This window comes from Carcharhinus amblyrhynchos, chromosome 2 (assembly GCF_965287045.1).
Source record: "Carcharhinus amblyrhynchos chromosome 2, sCarAmb.v2.hapA, whole genome shotgun sequence".
NCBI classification, from domain to species: domain Eukaryota; kingdom Metazoa; phylum Chordata; class Chondrichthyes; order Carcharhiniformes; family Carcharhinidae; genus Carcharhinus; species Carcharhinus amblyrhynchos.
The window spans coordinates 14,549,866-14,569,793 of record NC_137325.1 but is presented as its reverse complement, the minus strand read 5'-3'; the positions used below and the strand labels follow the sequence as shown (position 1 = coordinate 14,569,793).

The 19,928-nt window shown below is 41.8% G+C and overlaps 1 protein-coding gene across 1 annotated transcript in view; it reads right to left on the bottom strand.

Moving 5' to 3' along the window:
- gmds (GDP-mannose 4,6-dehydratase) overlaps positions 1-19,928 on the bottom strand; it is a 544,463-nt gene that overhangs the window by 98,337 nt on the left and 426,198 nt on the right. Inside the window, exon 8 of the mRNA XM_080202776.1 lies at positions 113-231. Coding sequence (XP_080058902.1) covers positions 113-231 — 119 coding nt within the window. The remainder of the gene's footprint in view (positions 1-112; positions 232-19,928) is intronic.

The following is a 19,928-nucleotide window of genomic DNA, read 5'->3' as shown; positions in this document are numbered from 1 at the left end:
ATTACTTTTAGATCCTTTTATAATGCAAGCATAAAAACATGGTGAGATGAGAGACTAACTTAGAAATACAGGATCCATGAGTCAACTGTTTGTGGCACATTTTGATACTCACACGATGGTTTTCTGAATGTACTTGAAGGCCTTTTCAACAAACTCTCGAACACTGTGCACCTCTCCTGTAGCTATGATGAAATCCTCTGGTTCATCCTGTTGCACCATTAACCACATGGCCTAGTAATAGGAGAGAAAAGATTGGAGTAAATCATCTGTGGTGCCTTTCGCAAAGTCATGCTTCATGATTTCAGGTTAAGATCGCAACACTGTTCTTGCAAAGGTCATGATGTGGAGATGCCGGCATTGCACTGGGATAAAAACAGAAAGAAGTCTCACAACACCAGCTTAACAGGTCTATTTGTAGCAAACACCACAAGCTTTCGGAACAGGCGAGTGGGAGTTCTGATCACAAACAGGGCACAAAGACACAAACTCAATTTACATGAATAATGATTGGAATATGAGTCTTTACAGCTAATCAAGTCTTAAAGGTACAGACAATGTGAGTGGAGAGAGCATTAAGCACAAGTTAAAAGGATGTGTATTGTTTCCAGACAGGTAAGTTAGTGAGATTTTGCAAGTCCAGGCAAGTTGTGGGGATTACAAATAGTGCAACATGAACCGAAGATTCTGGTTGAGGCTGTCCTCATGTGTGCGGAACTTGGCTATCAGTCTCTGCTCAGCGACTCTGCTCTGTTGTGTGTTGTGAAGGCCGCCTTGGAGAACGCTTACCCGAAGATCAGAGGTTGAATGCTTCAACCTGGATCTCGGATTCATGTCACACTATCTGTGACCCCCACAGCTTGCCTGGATTTGCAAAATCTCGCTAGCCTTCCTGTCTGGAAACAATACACATCCTTTTAACCTGTGCTTAATGCTCTCTCCACTCACATTGTCTGTATCTTTAAGACTTGATTAGCTGTAAAGACATTATTCATGTAAATTGAGTTTGTGTCTTTGTGGCCTGTTTGTGATCAGAACTCCCACCCACCTGACGAAGGGACGGCCTGTTCCGAAAGCTTGTGGCGTTTGCCACAAATAAACCTGTTGGACTTTAAGCTGGTGTTGTGAGACTTCTTCGTGCAAAGGGCAGCAGGCACATGGATGAAGTTACCAAAAACTGGACTCCATTCTAAGGAATGTCAGTGATGGATGCATACAGAGACACACAATTTGTCAGGAATCAGCAGCAGACTATAGCTGATTTTCGGCCATTAATATACACATTGCATCCAACTTGCCATCTTCACTCTACCGGCATTCAGTTGGTATTGTGTGTGCACTATGACTTGGCTGAACTCTCAATGGAAGAACGAGAAAGAGAAAATGAGGAAACTCATCATAGCTTGTATAAACTCAGCTTCCAGAAGTGTATAACAACAACCCTCTAGTCTTTCACTGCACACTATAGCAGCTAGTTCTGGGCCATAGTGAGAGAATTATAGAATCATAGAAACCCTACAGTGCAGAAGGACAATATCTGACCCCCATCACACTGACAACAATCCTTCCTTATCCTTGTAACCCCACATATTTACCCCACTCATCTCTCTAATCTACATATCCTGGGACACTAAGTGGCAATTAAGCATGGCCAATCAACCTATCCCGCACATCTTTGGAGTGCGGGAGGAAACCAGAGCACCCAGAGGAAACCCATGCAGACACAGGAAGAAGGTGCAAGCTCTGCATAGACAGTGACCCAAGTCGGGAATCGAACCCAGGTCCCTGGAGCTGTGAGGCAGCAGTGCTAACCACTGTGCCACCATGCCGCCTAGTGTAGACAAAGGAGACTACTAGGGCTAGAATTCTCCGCCATGTGAAAAAGCAGTCTTGCTTGCAAAAGTATAAGGTATAACTGCACTTCTTAATGCTTTGCATATGGACCTTACCCCAAAAATGAAATGAGTAACCAATATTCATGTGCCAAAAATGCCATAAAATATTGCTTTGTATATTCTGTATTTCTTGTTTATTTCTGTATAAAAGGTACCATTCAGTTTTTTAATACCCAGCGCCCAAAACTACTTTATAAAAATTCCCTGCCTTCTTTTCATTTCCTGTACAGGTAATCTGGGGTAAATAATTGCATAAAAAGTAATAACTCAAGTTGAACTTCAGCTTTACAAGATGAAACTTGGAGTTTACACGTTATCAATTACTGCCAGCTGGAACTCATGGAATCATAGATTATCTTGATTTTTATTATTACTCCACACAACTTTATCTTTAATGTAATTCCACCAAGAAATAAGCAAAGATATTTTACAGAGTAACACCTGCGATGGTAACCTCTGACCTTGTCCACGGCTGGGATCCTCTCGTACTGCTGCAGCGAATGGGGTTTGGGCTGAGCCAGGCTGAAAACAAGACTAACGAATGTGACTGGGGACTGAGGTCTGTGCTTGATTGTACTGCCCAGACACTTCAGGCATAGTGTTTCCTTCACAAATTATGTTTCAATGGTCAGCAACTTGCTGAGACAGCTCTGTAGTGACTCTCCCCAATAAGGGAGCACATTAGAAGTGTCAGCCCTCAACACCCCCCAAACCCCGCCTTTCCTATAGCCTGCCCTCTTCCTGCCTGCCCGGCAGCACTCAGCCTTTCAGAGGGCACATTTCATGCTGGATGGATATTAACTGGCCAGCCAGCGTGAAATTGCACTCCCAGTCTGGCTTTTGCCAGGAACTTGCTTCGTGTCTGCTTTTGCCACATGCGGGCGTCCGACAGTCAGCAAATTCAGACCATGGAATATGGACAGGATAGACGTCCTCATTCGTATCCGTCTCATCCTATTTAAGTTTAGTTCATCAAAATTTCCAGCACCTTATTCAAGTTGATTAGTCTTTCGCTATAGTATGTGAAGGAGAATTCAAATCCCACATTTTGTGCTCCTCAGGTCCATCTGGGATGACATGGTGACTAGCACTAGTGGTTAGCACTGCTGCCTTACAGTGCCAGGGACCCAGGTTCAATTCCGGCCTCGGGTGGCTGTCTATGTGGAGTTTGCACGTTCTCCCAGTCTCTTCCTGTCAGGTGATGAGCTGTGCTCCGGAAGCAACACCAAATAAATGTGTTGGACTTTAACCTGGGGCTGTGAGTCTTCTTACTGTGCTCACCTCAGTCCAACACCAGCATCGCCACATCATTTCTCTCACAGTACACTGAAAGTTGAAGCAAAAGACCATTCCAAGGGAAAATAATAATGAATAATTTATTTAAAAAGTGCTGAACTACCCTTTAATTCAGATAAAAACATCATACTTTTCAAATGCATCCATTGTTAAAAACAAGTTTTATATTTTGTACACTCCCAAACAGTGAATTTTATCGCTCCCAAACCGCTTGTGCCATTCACTGATAAAGCCACTGACAGGACTTTCAACCAGACACTCTTTTGGATGCTTTTCACTGGTTCGCAATGTAGGAAAGATTAGTTACAAAATCGTTTGTCACTCTCTGATTTCTCCAAACCCAAACCACTTGTTAATTTCAGTTGAGGCTCTGCCACCAATGTTTTGTGGCAACTCATGGGGGCACAAATGGTACGTCACATGCCTGCAATCATTCCCGCCTCTCTTCCACAGCACAAATCATAGATGATATTGGGTACACGAGGACCTGAGAATAGATGCAGCCAGTTGCGAAGGGAGAAGGGAATGTGAAGATGACATCTTGCTTCATCCATGGCCAACCTCAGAATGTCAACTGACCTCAATTTGATTTGAAAACCACCAAAAAAAACACTTAAAAAAAGTCCCAAATTCCTTAAAAAAACTTTCTCTATTGGCCTATATTAATCCTCAAGTCCAACAGATAGCTGTTTTGTTTTAATTGAAAGTTGAAAAATAGTGCAAGGAAAATAAATCAAAGCTTAAAACTAAGTAAAATTGAACATGATAAACAGTTAATCCAAGAGTTTTTTTCATCTGAAAATATCTCATTTTATCAGGTACAATTAATTAATTAGATAAATATTGTCATAATCTATCAACATTCATTATCATTTGAATAATGAAAAATATGCATTAAATATTAATTTATTCTGCCCAATGAATTAATTTTGCATAAAAATGCACAGGTCTTTGCTTCATCTCATGATTCAAACAATGCCAGCATCGGTATTTGAAATGCGAGTGAATTACGTTAGATAACGATGGATATAAATATCAATATATCACTCACTCAGTACTGCACTGACAGCCTGGATTTTCTGCTTAAGCATCTGGCTTGGGATTTGAACCCACAATCTCCTAGCTCAAAGACAAGTGCGCTATCACCGAGACGCAGATGACACTAGGATGAGGTAGGATTGCAGTTGGATGTGATGCCCTGCATAGCTGAGTCGCCTGTCAATAGTTACTGTCAAGCTCACATGAAGAATGGTCAAGTGCGTGAGGTAGTGGGTGACTGCTGGTGCCTATGGAACCATGTCCCAGTTTGAGTTAATAATTCCTTCAGTCGTCACAAAGACAAACTATAAAAGCAAATAATAATACGAGTAATACAATAATTAAGACTGATAAAATCTGATAATCATTCAATTTTTCAAAAACTATTCTTCAAATGTAATTACAAATATTAATATTTTATGTTATTGTTTAAAGTCTTAGTCTAGTTTTTCAGATCCACAAATTTGCAATGTGTATATTCAGACTGCAGATGACAAATCTATAAGTCACTTCACGACTGCAGTATGAATTCTGATTTTGCCTAGAATTTGACCTCATTGGGTCCTTGACCTTCCAATTTCTAGGTATTTCCTTTTGTAGTTCCCATCATATAGGACTCCAGGCATTAAACGGTGCATTTGGAAGGGGTGTGGGGGGGGGGGGGGGGGGGGGCGTCCTCTGTAGTTTTCAGTTTATTTATCATTACTGAATGGTTTACTGGTTTTAACAGGGGGGACGCTTTGTTTAAACTTCTGCAGAGGATAATTAATGGTTATTGACTGGTAAATGAAGAACAGGTGACAGCCCAAATCAGAAGAAAAACGATCTTGTGTTGTAGCGTGATAATGGCTTAGTAATTGCTGCAAAGTTGAGGCGTATTGCATCCCATCATAATGCCAGATCATGCCCAGAACACAAAGGCGTCTGTGTGAAAGGTATTCAACCTTCCACATCCTTACACATCTGCTCAGTTGATTTGGTCCATTTATTCTCTGATGGGCTGCACAACAGAGGCAAAAGTTCACTCGTTCCCACCTTCCTGCTTGTACTCAGTGTCATATGACATTTGACACGGCGATTTCAAGTGCACCTTTGTCTTTTCACAAAGCATGCACTTGTATTGGTGATAGATTCTGACCCATTCTAAGGTTTGGTGCTGCTGGTCACTTTTAAACTCTTTACATTTGAGTATTAACGTTGTGGATTTTTCAATTTAAGAAAAACACTATTTTGAATGCAATACAAACCTGCCTTTGGATATCTTATTTTGGCAAATACAAGTAACTTGCAGTAAAGTTTCTAGTATTGTATTTTGTACCTGTTATTTCACACAATCACCCTCACCCCTTCTTTCTCAGATCATTAGTTTATTTGTTAGCGCCACAAGTAAGCTTACTTTAACATTGCAATGAAGCTATTGTGAAAATCCCCTAGTTGCTGCATTCTGGCACCTGTTCGGGTACACTAAGGGAGAATTTAGCATGGCCAATGCACCTATCCAGCACGACTTTCAGACTGTGGGAGGAAACCAGAGCACCCAGAGGAAACCCATGTAGACACGGGGAGAACGTGCAGACTCCGCACAGACAGTGACCCAAGCCAGGAATCGAACCTGGGTCGCCAGTGCTGTGAGGCAGCAGCGCTGACCACTGCGTCGCCCACATTAAATATAAAATGCAAATATTGTGAGGTGTCGGGGGCCGAAGTGGGGGAACCTTCCATGCTGCTCCTCCTCTAACTTCATCAATCGCACATTTATGCAGGTTAAAGTGACTTCCACAATGGTTACCATGGTGAAGCCGGCGCAGCCCCAAGGATAGCCATGAAAAGCATTTCATAGGACTATGCAGAAGGATGACATTCAGCCCATCGTGCTTGTATTGGCTAGTCGACACATCCAATCAATTACAGCAGTCTTATTCCCTGGCTCTTTGTCCATAGCCCTGCATTTTTTTTCCATTTCAAGCATATAACCAATTCTCTTTTGAAAGTTATAATGGAATCTGTGACTCTTTCAGGCATTGTGCTCTATAATACAACAACTCATGGCACAATCTTTTCCCCCTCAGGTTGCCTTTGGTTCTTTTGCCAATTACTGGGGTGGAATTTTATCCACTCACCCATCACAGGAATTGTAGTGGGCGGGACACAGACCATGACCCCAGGTAGGATCTTCCGACCTTGGAGCAAATGCAGCTGGAAAATCCTGCCTCATGTGCCTGTGTTAATGAAACTTCACCCACTGGCAATTATTGATCCTTATTTATTTAACCAAAACTACAACAATTGCTGTTTATTTATTTGACAGAAACCACTTGTGGGTTTGAACATGTCTTACCAAATCTCTCTTTCACCCTCTCTGCTCTTAGGAGAACAACTCCAGTTGATCTAATCTCTCCGCATGATTGCAATCTTTCATTCTTAATACCATTCCAGTAAATGAACTCTGCAGACATTCTAAGACCTTCATAAAGTGTGGTGCCCAGAACTGGACAATAATCCAGCTTTAACAATTATAAACTTTAGAATAACTTGCTTTTATATTCTATTGAACTAAATTTTAAAGAGTCTCTGAGCTGATCAAGAGGCTGATCTTGAGCTGCAGCCAAAGTTTTGCACATGTTGAGGGTAAGATACCATCTTGGTAAAGGAATTGAAGCATAAGGATTGATCTTCTGGGGGGTTGTTAAACCATTTATGTTACTTGCTGACACTCAGCAAAGAAGTTGCATGTAGTTTTGCTGGCCGGCACTTAAACTAACACCCTCTCCTAACAGTAACCACTGAGTGGCGTAAACAGCTGATCACCCTTTCACTATTTCACTTGCTGCTGCAAATTTGAATTGGACTTTTGAAGGTTTTCTTGGACCAGTTGAAGGATTTAACCAACACTCCTTTAACACGTCCCAGAAATTCTCTGAGGATTTCACCCAAACAGGGTGAAGTGCAGTGTTACAATTAGAATTGTACAGTGCAGGAAGTGGCCATTTGGCCCATTGAGTCTGCACCGACCACAATCCCACCCAGACCCTATCCCCATAACCAATGTATTTACACTGGCTCGTCCTCCTGACACTAAGGGCAATTTAGCATGGCCAATCAATCTAAATCACACATCTTATTTATTCAAGTCACCAGGAGAAAAGTTAAATAACTCATCAAAAGCCCCTTCACCAGATTCCCTCTATTTATAAACTTATCTCCACTCCTAAGAGTGCTTCAGGTACAAAGTCAGAATCCAGAGTGTCCTTATTATATACGCAGGTGAAACTCGCTGAGAAGGCAGGCAATGATTACCTCAATCAGGGAGTTCATACTCCAAGAGACCCTCCTCATCTGCCCCGTTGAGGTCATTACAAAAGGGAGTGCTTGGTCATTGACATCTTTCAACCCTTTGTATTAACCTTTGATGTAATTGTGAACTCATATTCACAAATACATAATGGGCACTTCAATTATGAATGAGATGAGAGGGGATTTACACTTGAACTGAATCAAGAGCACTATAAAATAATGGTGTCAAAGAATGTCAGGGCATCTCTGGAGCCTGAGTAAGAACTGAGCGTAGACAAAAGAAGCCACAGAGAATCATTTGCAATAGTTCACTATAACAGATGAAAGAAATAAGTTCACAATTAGAATTTACTTCCCTGCAGCTGAGGAATAAACCATCCTCCAATCACCTCCTTTAGTATATTTGTATCACTAAATTAATCATATTTTTCTTAACAACATAGTGTGAGGAATAAATATCACTGGTCCAGCGCATTTTGTCAATTTATCCTGCATATTCATAGAATCTCTACAGCACAAGAAGGGTCCATTTGGCCCAACAAGTGTGCACTGACAACAATTCCAACCAGGCCCTATCCCCATAACCCGATGTATTTACCCTACTAAAACCCCCTGACATGAAGGGGCAACTTACCATGACCAATGCATCTAACCTGCACATTTTTGGACTGTGCAAGCAAACTGGAGCACCTGGAAACCCATGTAGACATGGGGAGAATGTGCAGACTCCACATAGTCAGTCACCCGAGGCTGGAATCGAACCCAGTTCCCTGGCACTGTGAGGCAGCAGTGCTAACCAGTGCTAAATTAATTACTCCTCATTTTTAGCATGTGTATACATCAGACCACAAATTATTCCTGAACAGTTTTACCTTTTACATGGTTTTTAAAAACTTGATTTTTTACTATAAACTACGCTAAAGACAATGAACTAACAGAACTGTTTCTCCCCATTTAGAACAGCCACCGAAACTAGTCAACGTACTGTACGATTTTAATATATTAAGAATTGACTTCAGCACACTGCCAGAAATAGCTCTGACGGGGAGTCATCCTGACTCAAAACATTGGCTCTGTTCTCTCTCCATAGATGCTGTCAGGCCTGCTGAGATTTTCCAGCATTTTCTGTTTTTGTTTCAGATTCTAGCATCTGCAGTATTTTACTTTAATGCCAGCAATAATGCTGGTTACACTAGGACTGTTACTCTCTTCCACATGGAATGTAATTGTAAAATGAGGCCAACGCAATCATCCTTAGAGACCTTTGGAAGAATTTCCACAAGTCAAACAAAGACACAAGTGCTGCACGCACCACAGCAAATCAGTTCAATTTATACTGGAAGGGGTTCCACTGACAGAGGCAAATGCAAGAGCCGCCAAAACAACTTCTCTTTTTGATGGAATCGCTAAAGATTCAGCCCAAGTCTATTAAAAATAACTATGCCATGTGCATTTATAAAAAAAAGTCTCTGCTATTTTCTTAACAGAATAACAAATTTCAGAACATTTGAAAATAAGCTTCAGTGAAAGAAAGGCAATGCTGACATGGTGGTTGGCACTGTTGCCTCACTGTGCCAGGGACCTGGACTCGATTCCTGGTTTGGGTGGCTGTCTGTACGATCTCCCCATGTCTGTGTGGGTTTCCTCCGGGTACTCTGATTTCCTCCCACAGTCTGAAAAACATGCTGGTTAGGTGAATTGGCCATGCTAAATTGTCCCTTAGTGTACCTGAACAGGGACCAGAGTGTAGTGACCATAAGATTTTCACAGTAACTTCATTGCAGTGTTAATGTAAGCCTAATTGTGACTAATGGATAAACTTAAAAAACTTAATATGAACTTAAAAATGGAATAACTTGAATTGATTATTTTCCAAAATGTCATGCTAGTAATGGAAATATTGATGGCCAAGAAAAAGTACACTGTTTGAATCCAGGCTTGAACGTTAGGCTGAGATGCTCTTAATATAGTCAGTGGGTTAGCTGTGGTTTTTATAGGCCATTTGCTGTGATCGTACAGAATCCAATCCAGCTCCCCTCAATACCATCTCCCTGCTACATTTGCTCACACTGTGCTTTGAATTGGGCGATTTAACCAATCAGACAGTTAATCAGTCTACTTTTAACAGGGGAGTGTGAAAAATCTTCAAGTTAATCTGCAGAATTGGCAACTGGAGGCAGGTGTGGAGCTGCAGAGCAAACCTCCATTGCTTAGAGAATGAAATTACACTGCTGGAGGGCTTTGTGATGAGGTGAGTATGCAGTTAATTACACAATTGAGTTCAGCCTGTGTCTGTGCTGTTGCAGGGTTTCAGTATTAATACAAGATTACGCAGTTCCCATTTTAGTCCCGCCAGCAACAATGTCATTGATCGCTTGGAAAGTGGGACCAGAGAAACCAAGCAAATTAGGCAATAGCGAAGGTATAAAATCTTAATCCAAATCCTAATGCTTCCTTTTATATTGCCTTACGGTGGGTTTGTGAGATTAATCCTCAAGCATGTCTGTGCTTGGAACTTCATGATGTGGACATGCGGGCGTTGGACTGGGGTAAACAGTAAAAGGTCTGACAACACCAGGTTTCAGTCCAACCGATTTATTTGATAGTAAATTCACTAGCTTTCGGGTTAGCCGCTTCGTCAGGTGAATGGAGAGTTCTGGCCTCAGACAGAGCATATAAAGCACAGACAGTAATCTGTAAACTGTCTGTGCTTTATATGCTCTGTCTGAGGCCAGAACTCTCCATTCACCTGACGAAGGGGCTAACCCGAAAGCTAGTGAATTTACTATCAAATAAATCGGTTGGACTGAAACCTGGTGTTGTCAGACTTTTTACTTGGAACTTCAACCAAAGGTTGGTGAGTCGCCCTGCCTTGGTCAATTGCCGGACTAAAGGTAGACAAAATGCAAAAAGATCACTGCCACCAAAATAATCTGCAAACTGGCAAGTTACAGCCTTCCGATCTCAACATCAAATTCAACAACTTCAGATGATTAGCTCTACTCCATCTCAACCCCTTTGTTTTCATTTTATTCAATTTTTTACTGTTGTCTAATTTTTATTTCTTTATTGTCTTTATTTTTTTTCCTCCCTCTTTCCCCCTATTTTATTCCCCTTTTCCTTGCCTTTTCTCCCCTTTTGCTTCCTCTTTGTCCTTTTTTCAATTTTACCTTTCTCCCACCCATCTCCCCTCTCCCCCCACATCTTCATCTGTCACAGTTTACTCTCTGATTTCAGCTTCTCTGCCATTTGGCCATTCACACCTTCCATTCTCTCAATGGGCTGCCACTAGCCTTGCCCCTTGTTTTTGTGGCTATGACTCATATTTCATTCCCTCACCCCACAGTATAAATATCTCCCATTTGCTATGCCTTTGAGCTTTGACAAAGGTTCATCTGGACTCAAAACGTCAGCTTTTTTCTCTCCTTACAGATGCTGCCAGACCTGCTGTGATTTTCCAACATTTTCTCTTTTGGTTTCAGATTCCACCATCTGCAATAACTTGCTTTTAATCTCCTTGGTTCCCTCATTAGTTGGGTTTGCAGTTGTATTATTCAGGAAAGTTTGGTTCTTTCCACAGTAAATGCGCAGGATGAAACAAGCAGCAAGGATAGAGTTCCAGGAGGATGCAGTAACAATGAGGAACAGCAGGGTGGATTACTCACTTACCCCCTTGGTTACAGCCTGAAGCGGAATTGGAGGAAAGGGCAATGAAACCATGCACATAATCTTCCGAGCATCATTAGGGTCACTTCAAACTAAATATCCCTTAATCAACTCTTGGAATGATTCTAACTACAAATTAAATGAAATCGCATCAGTCCAAAAACTGAACAATAGCCACATAACATTGTTTAAAATTGCAGTAAACAGAAGCTTAGGCGCAATAAATCCAGCACATTTGCAACAGCTGTATGTACAAAAGTAAAACAGTTATCGTTCACTCCAGCATCCTACTCAGACAGCACTGGCTCAGATTGGGAACTGACCATATTGGGTATAACAGCTGTTAACTGCTGCCCTACTGGGATATCTAAAAGAGATTAAATACTAAATGACTTTTTTTTTGAAAAAAGAAACTTTAGGAAATTTTGTGTAATACAGTAGTGGCGTCGAAATGTAATTTTGAGTTGAAAAGGAGCCAATATCATCATTATCATGGTGGGAAAATTGACTTTTGTTATGTCAATAATGTTTATTCATTTGCAACTGTTTTAGAAATGTATTTAATTTGAATAAAAATACTTTCAAACAGGGGGTTGGATTTTCAATGCAGGGTGTGGGTGAGTTCCTGGTTTTGACATTGTGCCTGACCTGCATTGCTCTTGTGACGACATCGTCAAATGTAAATTGCCATATTGGTCAGGAGGTGAACTTGTCGCCCAATTAAAGGCACAGTGCACTTCAAGCAGGCAGCAGCTGCCTGCCTGACACTAGCAGCAAAGGCAGAAGGTGGCCATGTTGAGGTCAGCAGTGGCCTTGTCAATTAGGGCAGGCAGCTCTGGGGAAGACTCTACACCCTCGCTATGACTGGAACACTACATTCTGCACCCTCTCCTTTCCTTCTCTATGTACGATATGCTTTGTCTGTATAGTGTGCAAGAAACAATACTTTTCACTGTATACTAATACGAGTGACAATAATAAATCAAATCAAATCAAAGACCCTGGAGGTGGAACAAAGCAAATGGAAGTCTTGTATTGCAAAGTGAGGACTGCATCCATGTCATGCTAGCTGGCTCTACCGATTTGGGCTCCCTACAGGCACATCCCATCTAGTTCAACTCCGCCTTTTCTTGTAGCTCAGCAATCTTTTCCTCACATTTTTTCTTGTTTCTGAATAATATTTTTCCATTTGTTAAAATACTTCGGATAATGTACTAGAAGCAAATACTTGAAGTGGAAAATTGTAGGACAGTGGGGAAAGGGCAGGAGAGTGGAATTGATTGGATAGTTCTTTCAAACAGCCAGCACAGACAGATGGGAAGAATGGCCTCCTTTGTGCTGTCTCATTCTGCTCTATGATTCACTTCAGGTGTTTATCCAATTTCTTCTTGAAAGCCCCGATTGTATCTGCTTCTACCATAGTCTCAAGCTGTGCGTTCCAGGTCATAACCTCTTGCTGCATAAAACAATCTTTTCACCATGTCACCTTTAGCTCTTCTGCCAATCACTTTAAATCTGTGCCATCTGATTCTTGACTCTTCTGCCAATGAGAAAATTTCCTATCTACATCCCTCATGAGTTTGAACACTTCTTTGAAATCTCCTCTCAACCCTCTCTTCTCGAAGGAGAACCCCAGCTTCTTCAATCTATCCATGTAACTGGAACCATTCCCATAAATTCTCTCCCTAAAACCTTCACATTGTTCCTAAAATGCAATGTCTAGCATCGGATAAAAGTTCACGGTGGCATAGCGAGTTCACAGTGGCACAGTGGGATTGCACTGCTGCCTCACAGCAACAGGGACCCGGGTTCAATTCCAGCCTCAGGTAACTATCAGTAAGGAGTTTGCATATTTTCCCTGTCTCTGCATGGGTTTCTTCCGGTTTCCTTCCATGCTCCAAAGATGTGCAGGTTGGAATGATTTGGCCATGCTAAATTGCCCCTTAGTTTTTGGGGACTAGCAGGATAAATATGTGGGGTACAGGGATAGGACTTGGGTGGAACTGTTACCGGTGCAGGCTCAATGAGCCAAATGGCCTCTTCCCGCACTGCAGGGACTATATGAAACTTTCTTGTTTTTGTCCTCTATATCTTTATATATAAAACCCAGGATCCTGTATGCTTTTTTGGCCACTTTCTCAACCTGACCTGCCCCTCCTTTCAACAATGTGTGCACATTTACCCCCTGATCAGACTATTCCTCCCCCTCTTTAAAATTGTACCCTTCAGTTTATGCTGCCTCTCCTCTTTCTTCCTACCAAGATGTATCACGTTGCCCCTCACCACAATAAATTAAGTATACAAGTGGCTGCACGTATAGTTCTGAGCTGGAGAAATTATACTCCATTTGCTTTGCTGAGTGGGAGGCTATCTATATTTTCTGCTTTTTTAAAGTATAAGACATTAAAACTTTTCATGAAAGTCTTCTTATTTTTATAACGATATGGATTGTGACTTTTATCCTTTACTCATTATAATTTTCTTATTATTTTGTGCAATTTTGTGTTACTTTCAGAACTTTGATCTCACAATGCTATAATTATCACTATCAAATTAATTTATTACCTTTCGCCATAATTTGCGACAGAAATGTCTCCCATGCACCATAACTCTTGACAAGGGCTTGGCCTTTACAACATATAAACTTGGCTGAATTATTGAAAAACCTGCAGACCTCCCAGAATTCCACCCCATTCCTCACCCCCCCCTCCCCCGTTGCTACCTTCCCCGTTGACCAACGAGACCCCACTTTGATTGGTGACTATGTCAAAGAAGTGCTGAAAAGGTGACTAAGGTCTCAGGCAGCTAGTCTGGAGCCAGTTTATGTCTAAATTCTCTGGGGGCTGTGGCTTTGTAATTTCTCAGGAATGTTTAATTCACTACATCCCTGCATGTTTCCCTCAAGGAGGACTCGGGCCTATCTAACCTCCCTAGAGGGCACTGGATAACAAAATTAGCATGAGATAAGTTTAGATTCTCATCCAAACATGAAAATACAGGAGAGAATTTCATTAAACTCAGAGAAGTGGGTGATCCAAGTTAATCCCATCAGTAAACTGCGGTAGAGAGACTTTTTTTTGTGTGAAAACCCTCCAAGCAATGTTGTCCAGTTCAATAAATGTACTTAAACAAAAAATATATAAAAACATTTCACTTGACCTGAGTCAACTCCAGATAATAACTTCTGGCTCAACAAATCAGTTGCTTGAATGCATTAGTCACAGACAGGAACAACTGAAGACTTTTACTTCAGTTTTTTTTTGTTTTTGTCGTTTCTGTTTTCTGTTAAATTTAGGTTTCTACATATATCAGGAGGGAGTGAAAGTGTTGGATGAAGACACCGATTTCTCTGCTCTCTCCCAATCTTATTCTTTTGTCAGTCACTTTAAGGTATATTGAGCTTCACACCCTCTGGCCTAAAAATCAGCTTGCATCCCAAAGGTGGGTACAGGGAAGGGGGCAACCCACCTGAGTAACAATCAATGCAGTAGCACAGGCTGATTCCAATGATTCGGATATGAGTTCAGCTCCTTGGTTATCATCAAAGTTTCAAAGTTTATTTACCAGTGTCACAAGTAGGCTTACATCAACACCCGCAAGGAAGTTACAGCGAAAATCCCCTAATCGCCACACACCGCGCGTGTTCGGGTACACTGAGTGAGTATTTAGCACGGCCAATACACCTAATCAGCATGTCTTTCAGACTGTGGGAGGAAAGTGAAACACCCAGAAAAAACTCATGCAGACATGGGATGAATATGCAGACTCCACACAGACAGTGACCCAAGCCAGTGCTAACCACAGTCACCCTATGGAGAGCAAATGGAAAAGGTAAGGTCCTTAATTTCAAAGGGGAGGCATTATGAAACATGGTAAATTAGATATAAGAACATGTACATATAGTTAAGAAAATAATTGACTCTATGCTATGATGACTGGGAATGGGAATGTACTTTTTTCTGTCTTTTTAAAGAAAGACATTAAAAACCTTTCATGAAAGCTTTGAGTTTCTTCTAGCTATATAGATTGTAGCTTCTCTTTTTTACGGGAAACATTCGGGCTGTAGAAACTGCATAACATTATTGATAAATAGCTAAAGGTGAGAGAATGGGTGGCAAGGTTCTCTGAAGTTGCACTGGAAGTCTTGGTGCAGGCTGTGAAGAGGAGGGATGTCCTTTCTCTCCCACAGAAGTCAAAAGCCTTCTAGACATTTAATCAGGAAACTGCAGAAGGAGATAGCATGGGTACATTGATGCTGAGTATCTCATCACAAATATGGCTGCAATGCAGGAAAAAAAATCAATGATTTTAACTAGAGATCTGAAGAAGAATGTTCTTTGTGGGAACAGACCCACTTGAATACTGCCCATCATTAAGAACCTGCTGTATGTTGAGGCAATAGAAACTCTTCCAATTGGTAAAGATGTCAGGCTGATGACAAGGGAACACCCTAAGCCAATACGTGTGCAGTCAATGACAGCACTTCCACCCGGGAGAAGCCAGCCACATGTGGAAAAACAGGTTATCTGTCCTTCTTCACCCTGTCAATTGGTTCAGAGGTGTAGATGCTTCCCTATTCTCCTTCTTAGGTAGTCCCTCGTATTGGGGAATAATTTCCATCCACTCTGGTTTGATGAGTTCTGAGATAGCTGACAAACCTAATCTGCGATCTGCAGGTTCTGCCACATGGGGGCAGGTGATACTTGAAGGGTTGAATAGATGGGTTGTTTGGAATGACACTAAAACTAATTTAAGAACATCAGTCAGGCTTGCAATGTGTCTCACTTATGCATGCTTGAAGCCACACATATTCACGCACAGGGAGCTGTGCTTTGCAGACAGAAGGAGCAAGTCTATGCATTTAGTTGTGATCCAACTAAACAAAAGCTTAGGGCAACTGCCTTTCCCTGGTTTATTCCCCATGGCAATATCTTGACCAATCAGAGTCAACCTGCCTGGTTTGAATTTGAAACAAAAGCCTGGCAGCTAACTGTTCTCTGCTGCATTTCCTGCGGCAATGCCTCCACCAATCAGAGTCCACTTGCCAACCAATCAACAATCTCTTACAATATAAATTACTGTTCCATTTATTGTTGGTTCATCTTGAACAGCTGTCCTAGTGAGTGCAAAAACAAGAACTTCGTTGGCATGACTCTTTTTTCAACAATACTCAAATTCTGACCTATTAAATAACACAGTTAGTGGTACTCCTTGGCTTGTGCTTACTTTCTTCAATTGAGTTATATTATTTTGCATTAAAAGGCTTAGGATTCAGTTTAAGAGCAGTAATGATTGAAGTGTTGCATGGAATTATATCCATATTGTCCCCTATACCATAGAGAGAATTTCCACAAAGCAAATTTACTTTCCATATTATGCTGTGGTCAGTTCTTTATACTCCTCGGACAAAACAGTGTTTTATTCAGACCAACCTGTAGCGAATAATAAACCTCCAGTGGTACTTTTTGTAAAATCTGGTTTAGTGATCTCAGTGGGGCGAAGGTCACATCTGTGAATTTTAGGCCAACTGGCAAAATCCCAAGATTGCATTGTTGTTGAAATTGTCAAGATCACCCGTGGGAGTATAAGTCACACAAAAATGTCAAAGAACAATACCCATTTGACTATTCATCCATTGATACTGATTGTGCCTCTTGGAAATCTGCACGTGTCTCAGATCAGGTGTAGTAGATATTAAAAAGAAGCAAGAGCCAATGGGTGGAATCAGATTGCTATAATTTGTGCCAATAATGACATTGCAATATGGGACGTAAAGACATTATTGCATGTGTTGCTGCAGAAAGTAATTAAAAAGGCTAACGGAATGTTGGCCTTTTATCTCAAGGGGGATGGAATACAAAGGGGAGGAAGTTATGCTTCAGTTGTATAGAGCTTTCATCAGGCCCCATCTGGAGTTCTGTGTTCAGTTTTGGCATGCATCTCAGGAAAGAAATACTGGCTTAGGCTGGGATGCAGCATGGATTCATCAGAATGATACCAGAGATAAAGGGTTAAGAGGATAGGTTACAAACTCTGGCTTTGTTCCTTTGAGTTTAGAGTGTTGAGGGGTTGTCTAATTGAGGTTTACAACTATTAAATGGTTAGATCAACTATAGACGACTTATGGTGCAAGGATCCAGAATGAGGGAGTACAAACATAAAAATTAGAGTTAGGCTATTGAAGAATGAAATCAAGAAGCAACTTCTTCACTCAAAGGTTAGTGTAACTGTGGAATTCTTTCTCTCAATTTGTGGATACTGGTTGATTTGACTTCTTTGAGACTGAGATTGACAGGTTTTTAATTGGGTATTAATGGATATGAATCAAAGGTAGGCAAATGGTGTTGAGATACAGAATAGCCATTATCTAATTGAATGGTCCTGAATTCCTCTGTAACCCTGTATTTTGTAATGCAGCACTTACAGAAATGATCACCCTAGTACAAGTAGGACCCGGGCGGGATTTTCGCAGGCTGGTGGGGATGGAAACAGAGATGGGTGGGAGCAGAATTTCCTGCTGCTAGCCTTGTGCTGGTTTGCCGGTATCACTCTGCCCAGGGACATTTTACTGGAGGCTAGATCAGGAGCTGATCTGAAAGCAGTGGGTAGCTAATTGAGGAAAATGAAAGGCTAATTAAGTCCAATTATCCAGTCGGCTAACGGGCCCCCCACGACATCAGAGGCACTGCAGAGCCAGTGCTTCAGGATGTCTTTAAAGCTCTCCTGTCCTGGCCACGGCTGTAGTTACTTTATACTATAAAGGATTTAAATGCGTTGAGAGCACATCTCAACATGGAAGCACCTGCTCACTCCCATACTTACAGCAGTAGGTTGTGGCTACTTCTGTGCTATTTTCCCTCCAGCTTCAACAGCCTTCCTGCCATCCTTAATTGGATGGCAAGTGTACCCTCTGGCCACCAATTAGTCAATTCAGGCAAAATACTAACGAAGCATAACTTCCGCCCCTTTGTATTACTAATGACAAGAGTTCCAACAGCAACCTGGAGTTCAGTCCTTCAGGCTTGAGAAGTCTATATTTATAGGTACTCTTTGTTTGTTTGCTTTAATTCCCATTTTCATATCACAGCAATACTTCCATGATACCTTAGCTTTGACATTCATTTTGACAGATAGGAATGAACAGGAAACCTTGGAAGGCCACCATGCCTCACTTCCTCGCCTCCCTCCACCATATCCTTTCAATAGAATCTTTCATTTATGTTTGGAGGTTTTGCTTTAGGATCTGAGGGGTGGACATAAGGTGAGTTCTCCAAAGCTTGAGAGTGTTACAAAAGTTGGACTTTACAGGAGTTAGGTTTTTAAATATTTCCTTTCCGTTAAAGTGAAACAGAATACTTTGGGCCAGGGGATGGCGAACTCACGCTAAACTTTTGCCTAGGGACAGACCTGTGCAATCTCGTTGCCATAGGGAAAGAAACAAAACCAAAAACCTTTTGAAAAGAAAGTAATTTATTTTACATTTTTTGGTAAGAAGTGAAGAACTAGCTGCGGGTTGTGAGTGGCCCTCCAGTGATAATAAGAACATAAGAAATAGGAGCAGGAGTAGGCCATCTAGCCCTTTGATCCTGCCCCGCCATTCAATAAGATCATGGCTGATCTGAAGTGGATCAGTTCCGCTTTCCCGCTTTCTCCCCATAACCCTTAATTCCCCTTATAATCCACTGGCAACACATGGTCACCTGATCCACTGGGAAAGAGGTCTTGATACAGGTGAATGCAAATTTCATAAGAAATAGGAGCAGGAGTAGGCCATCTAGCCCTTCGAGCCTGCCCCACCATTCAGTAAGATCATGGCTGATCTGAAGTGGATCAGTTCCACTTTCCCGCTCTCTCCCCATAACCCTTAATTCCCTTGTCTGTCAAAAACCTATCTACCCGTGACTTAAATATATTAGGCGAGGTAGCCTCCACCACTTCAACGGGCAGAGAATTCCAGAGATTCACCACCCTTTGAGTGAAGAAGTTCCTCCTCAACCCCGATCTAAACTGCCCCCCCTTATCTTGAGGCTGTGTCCTCTAGTCCTGCTATCCTTTATAAGTGGGAAGAATCCCTCTACCTCTACCCTATCCATCCCTTTCATTATCTTATACGTATCTATAAGATTCCCCCCTCATCCTTCTAAACTCCAACGAGTACAGACCCGGTATATTTAGTCTCTCTTCATAGTCCAACCCCCTCATCTCCGGTATCAACCTAGTGAACCTCCTCTGCACTCCCTCCAAGGCCAAAATATCCTTGCACAAGTGTGGTGACCAAAACTGCACACAGTACTCCAGCTGCGGCCTCACCAGTATCCTGTACAGTTGCAGCAAGACCTCCCTGCTTTTATATTCTATCCCCCTCGCTATAAAGGACAGCATACCATTCACCTTCTTGATCACCTGCTGCACCTGCAGACTGGGTTTTTGCGACTCATGCACAAGGACCCCCAGGTCCCTCTGCACCGTAGCATGCTGCAGCTTTTCGCCCTTTAAATAGTAATCCCTCCTACTATTATTTCTGCCAAAGTGGATAACCTCACACTTGCTAACATTATACTCCATCTGCCAGGTCCTCGCCCACTCGCTCAGCCTATCCAGATCCCTCTGCAGACTTTACACACCCTCCGCGCAATTTGCTTTTCCAGTCATCTTCGTGTCATCAGCAAATTTCGTCACCCTACACTCAGCTCCCTCCTCCAAATCATCTATATAAATGGTAAATAGCTGAGGGCCCAGCAG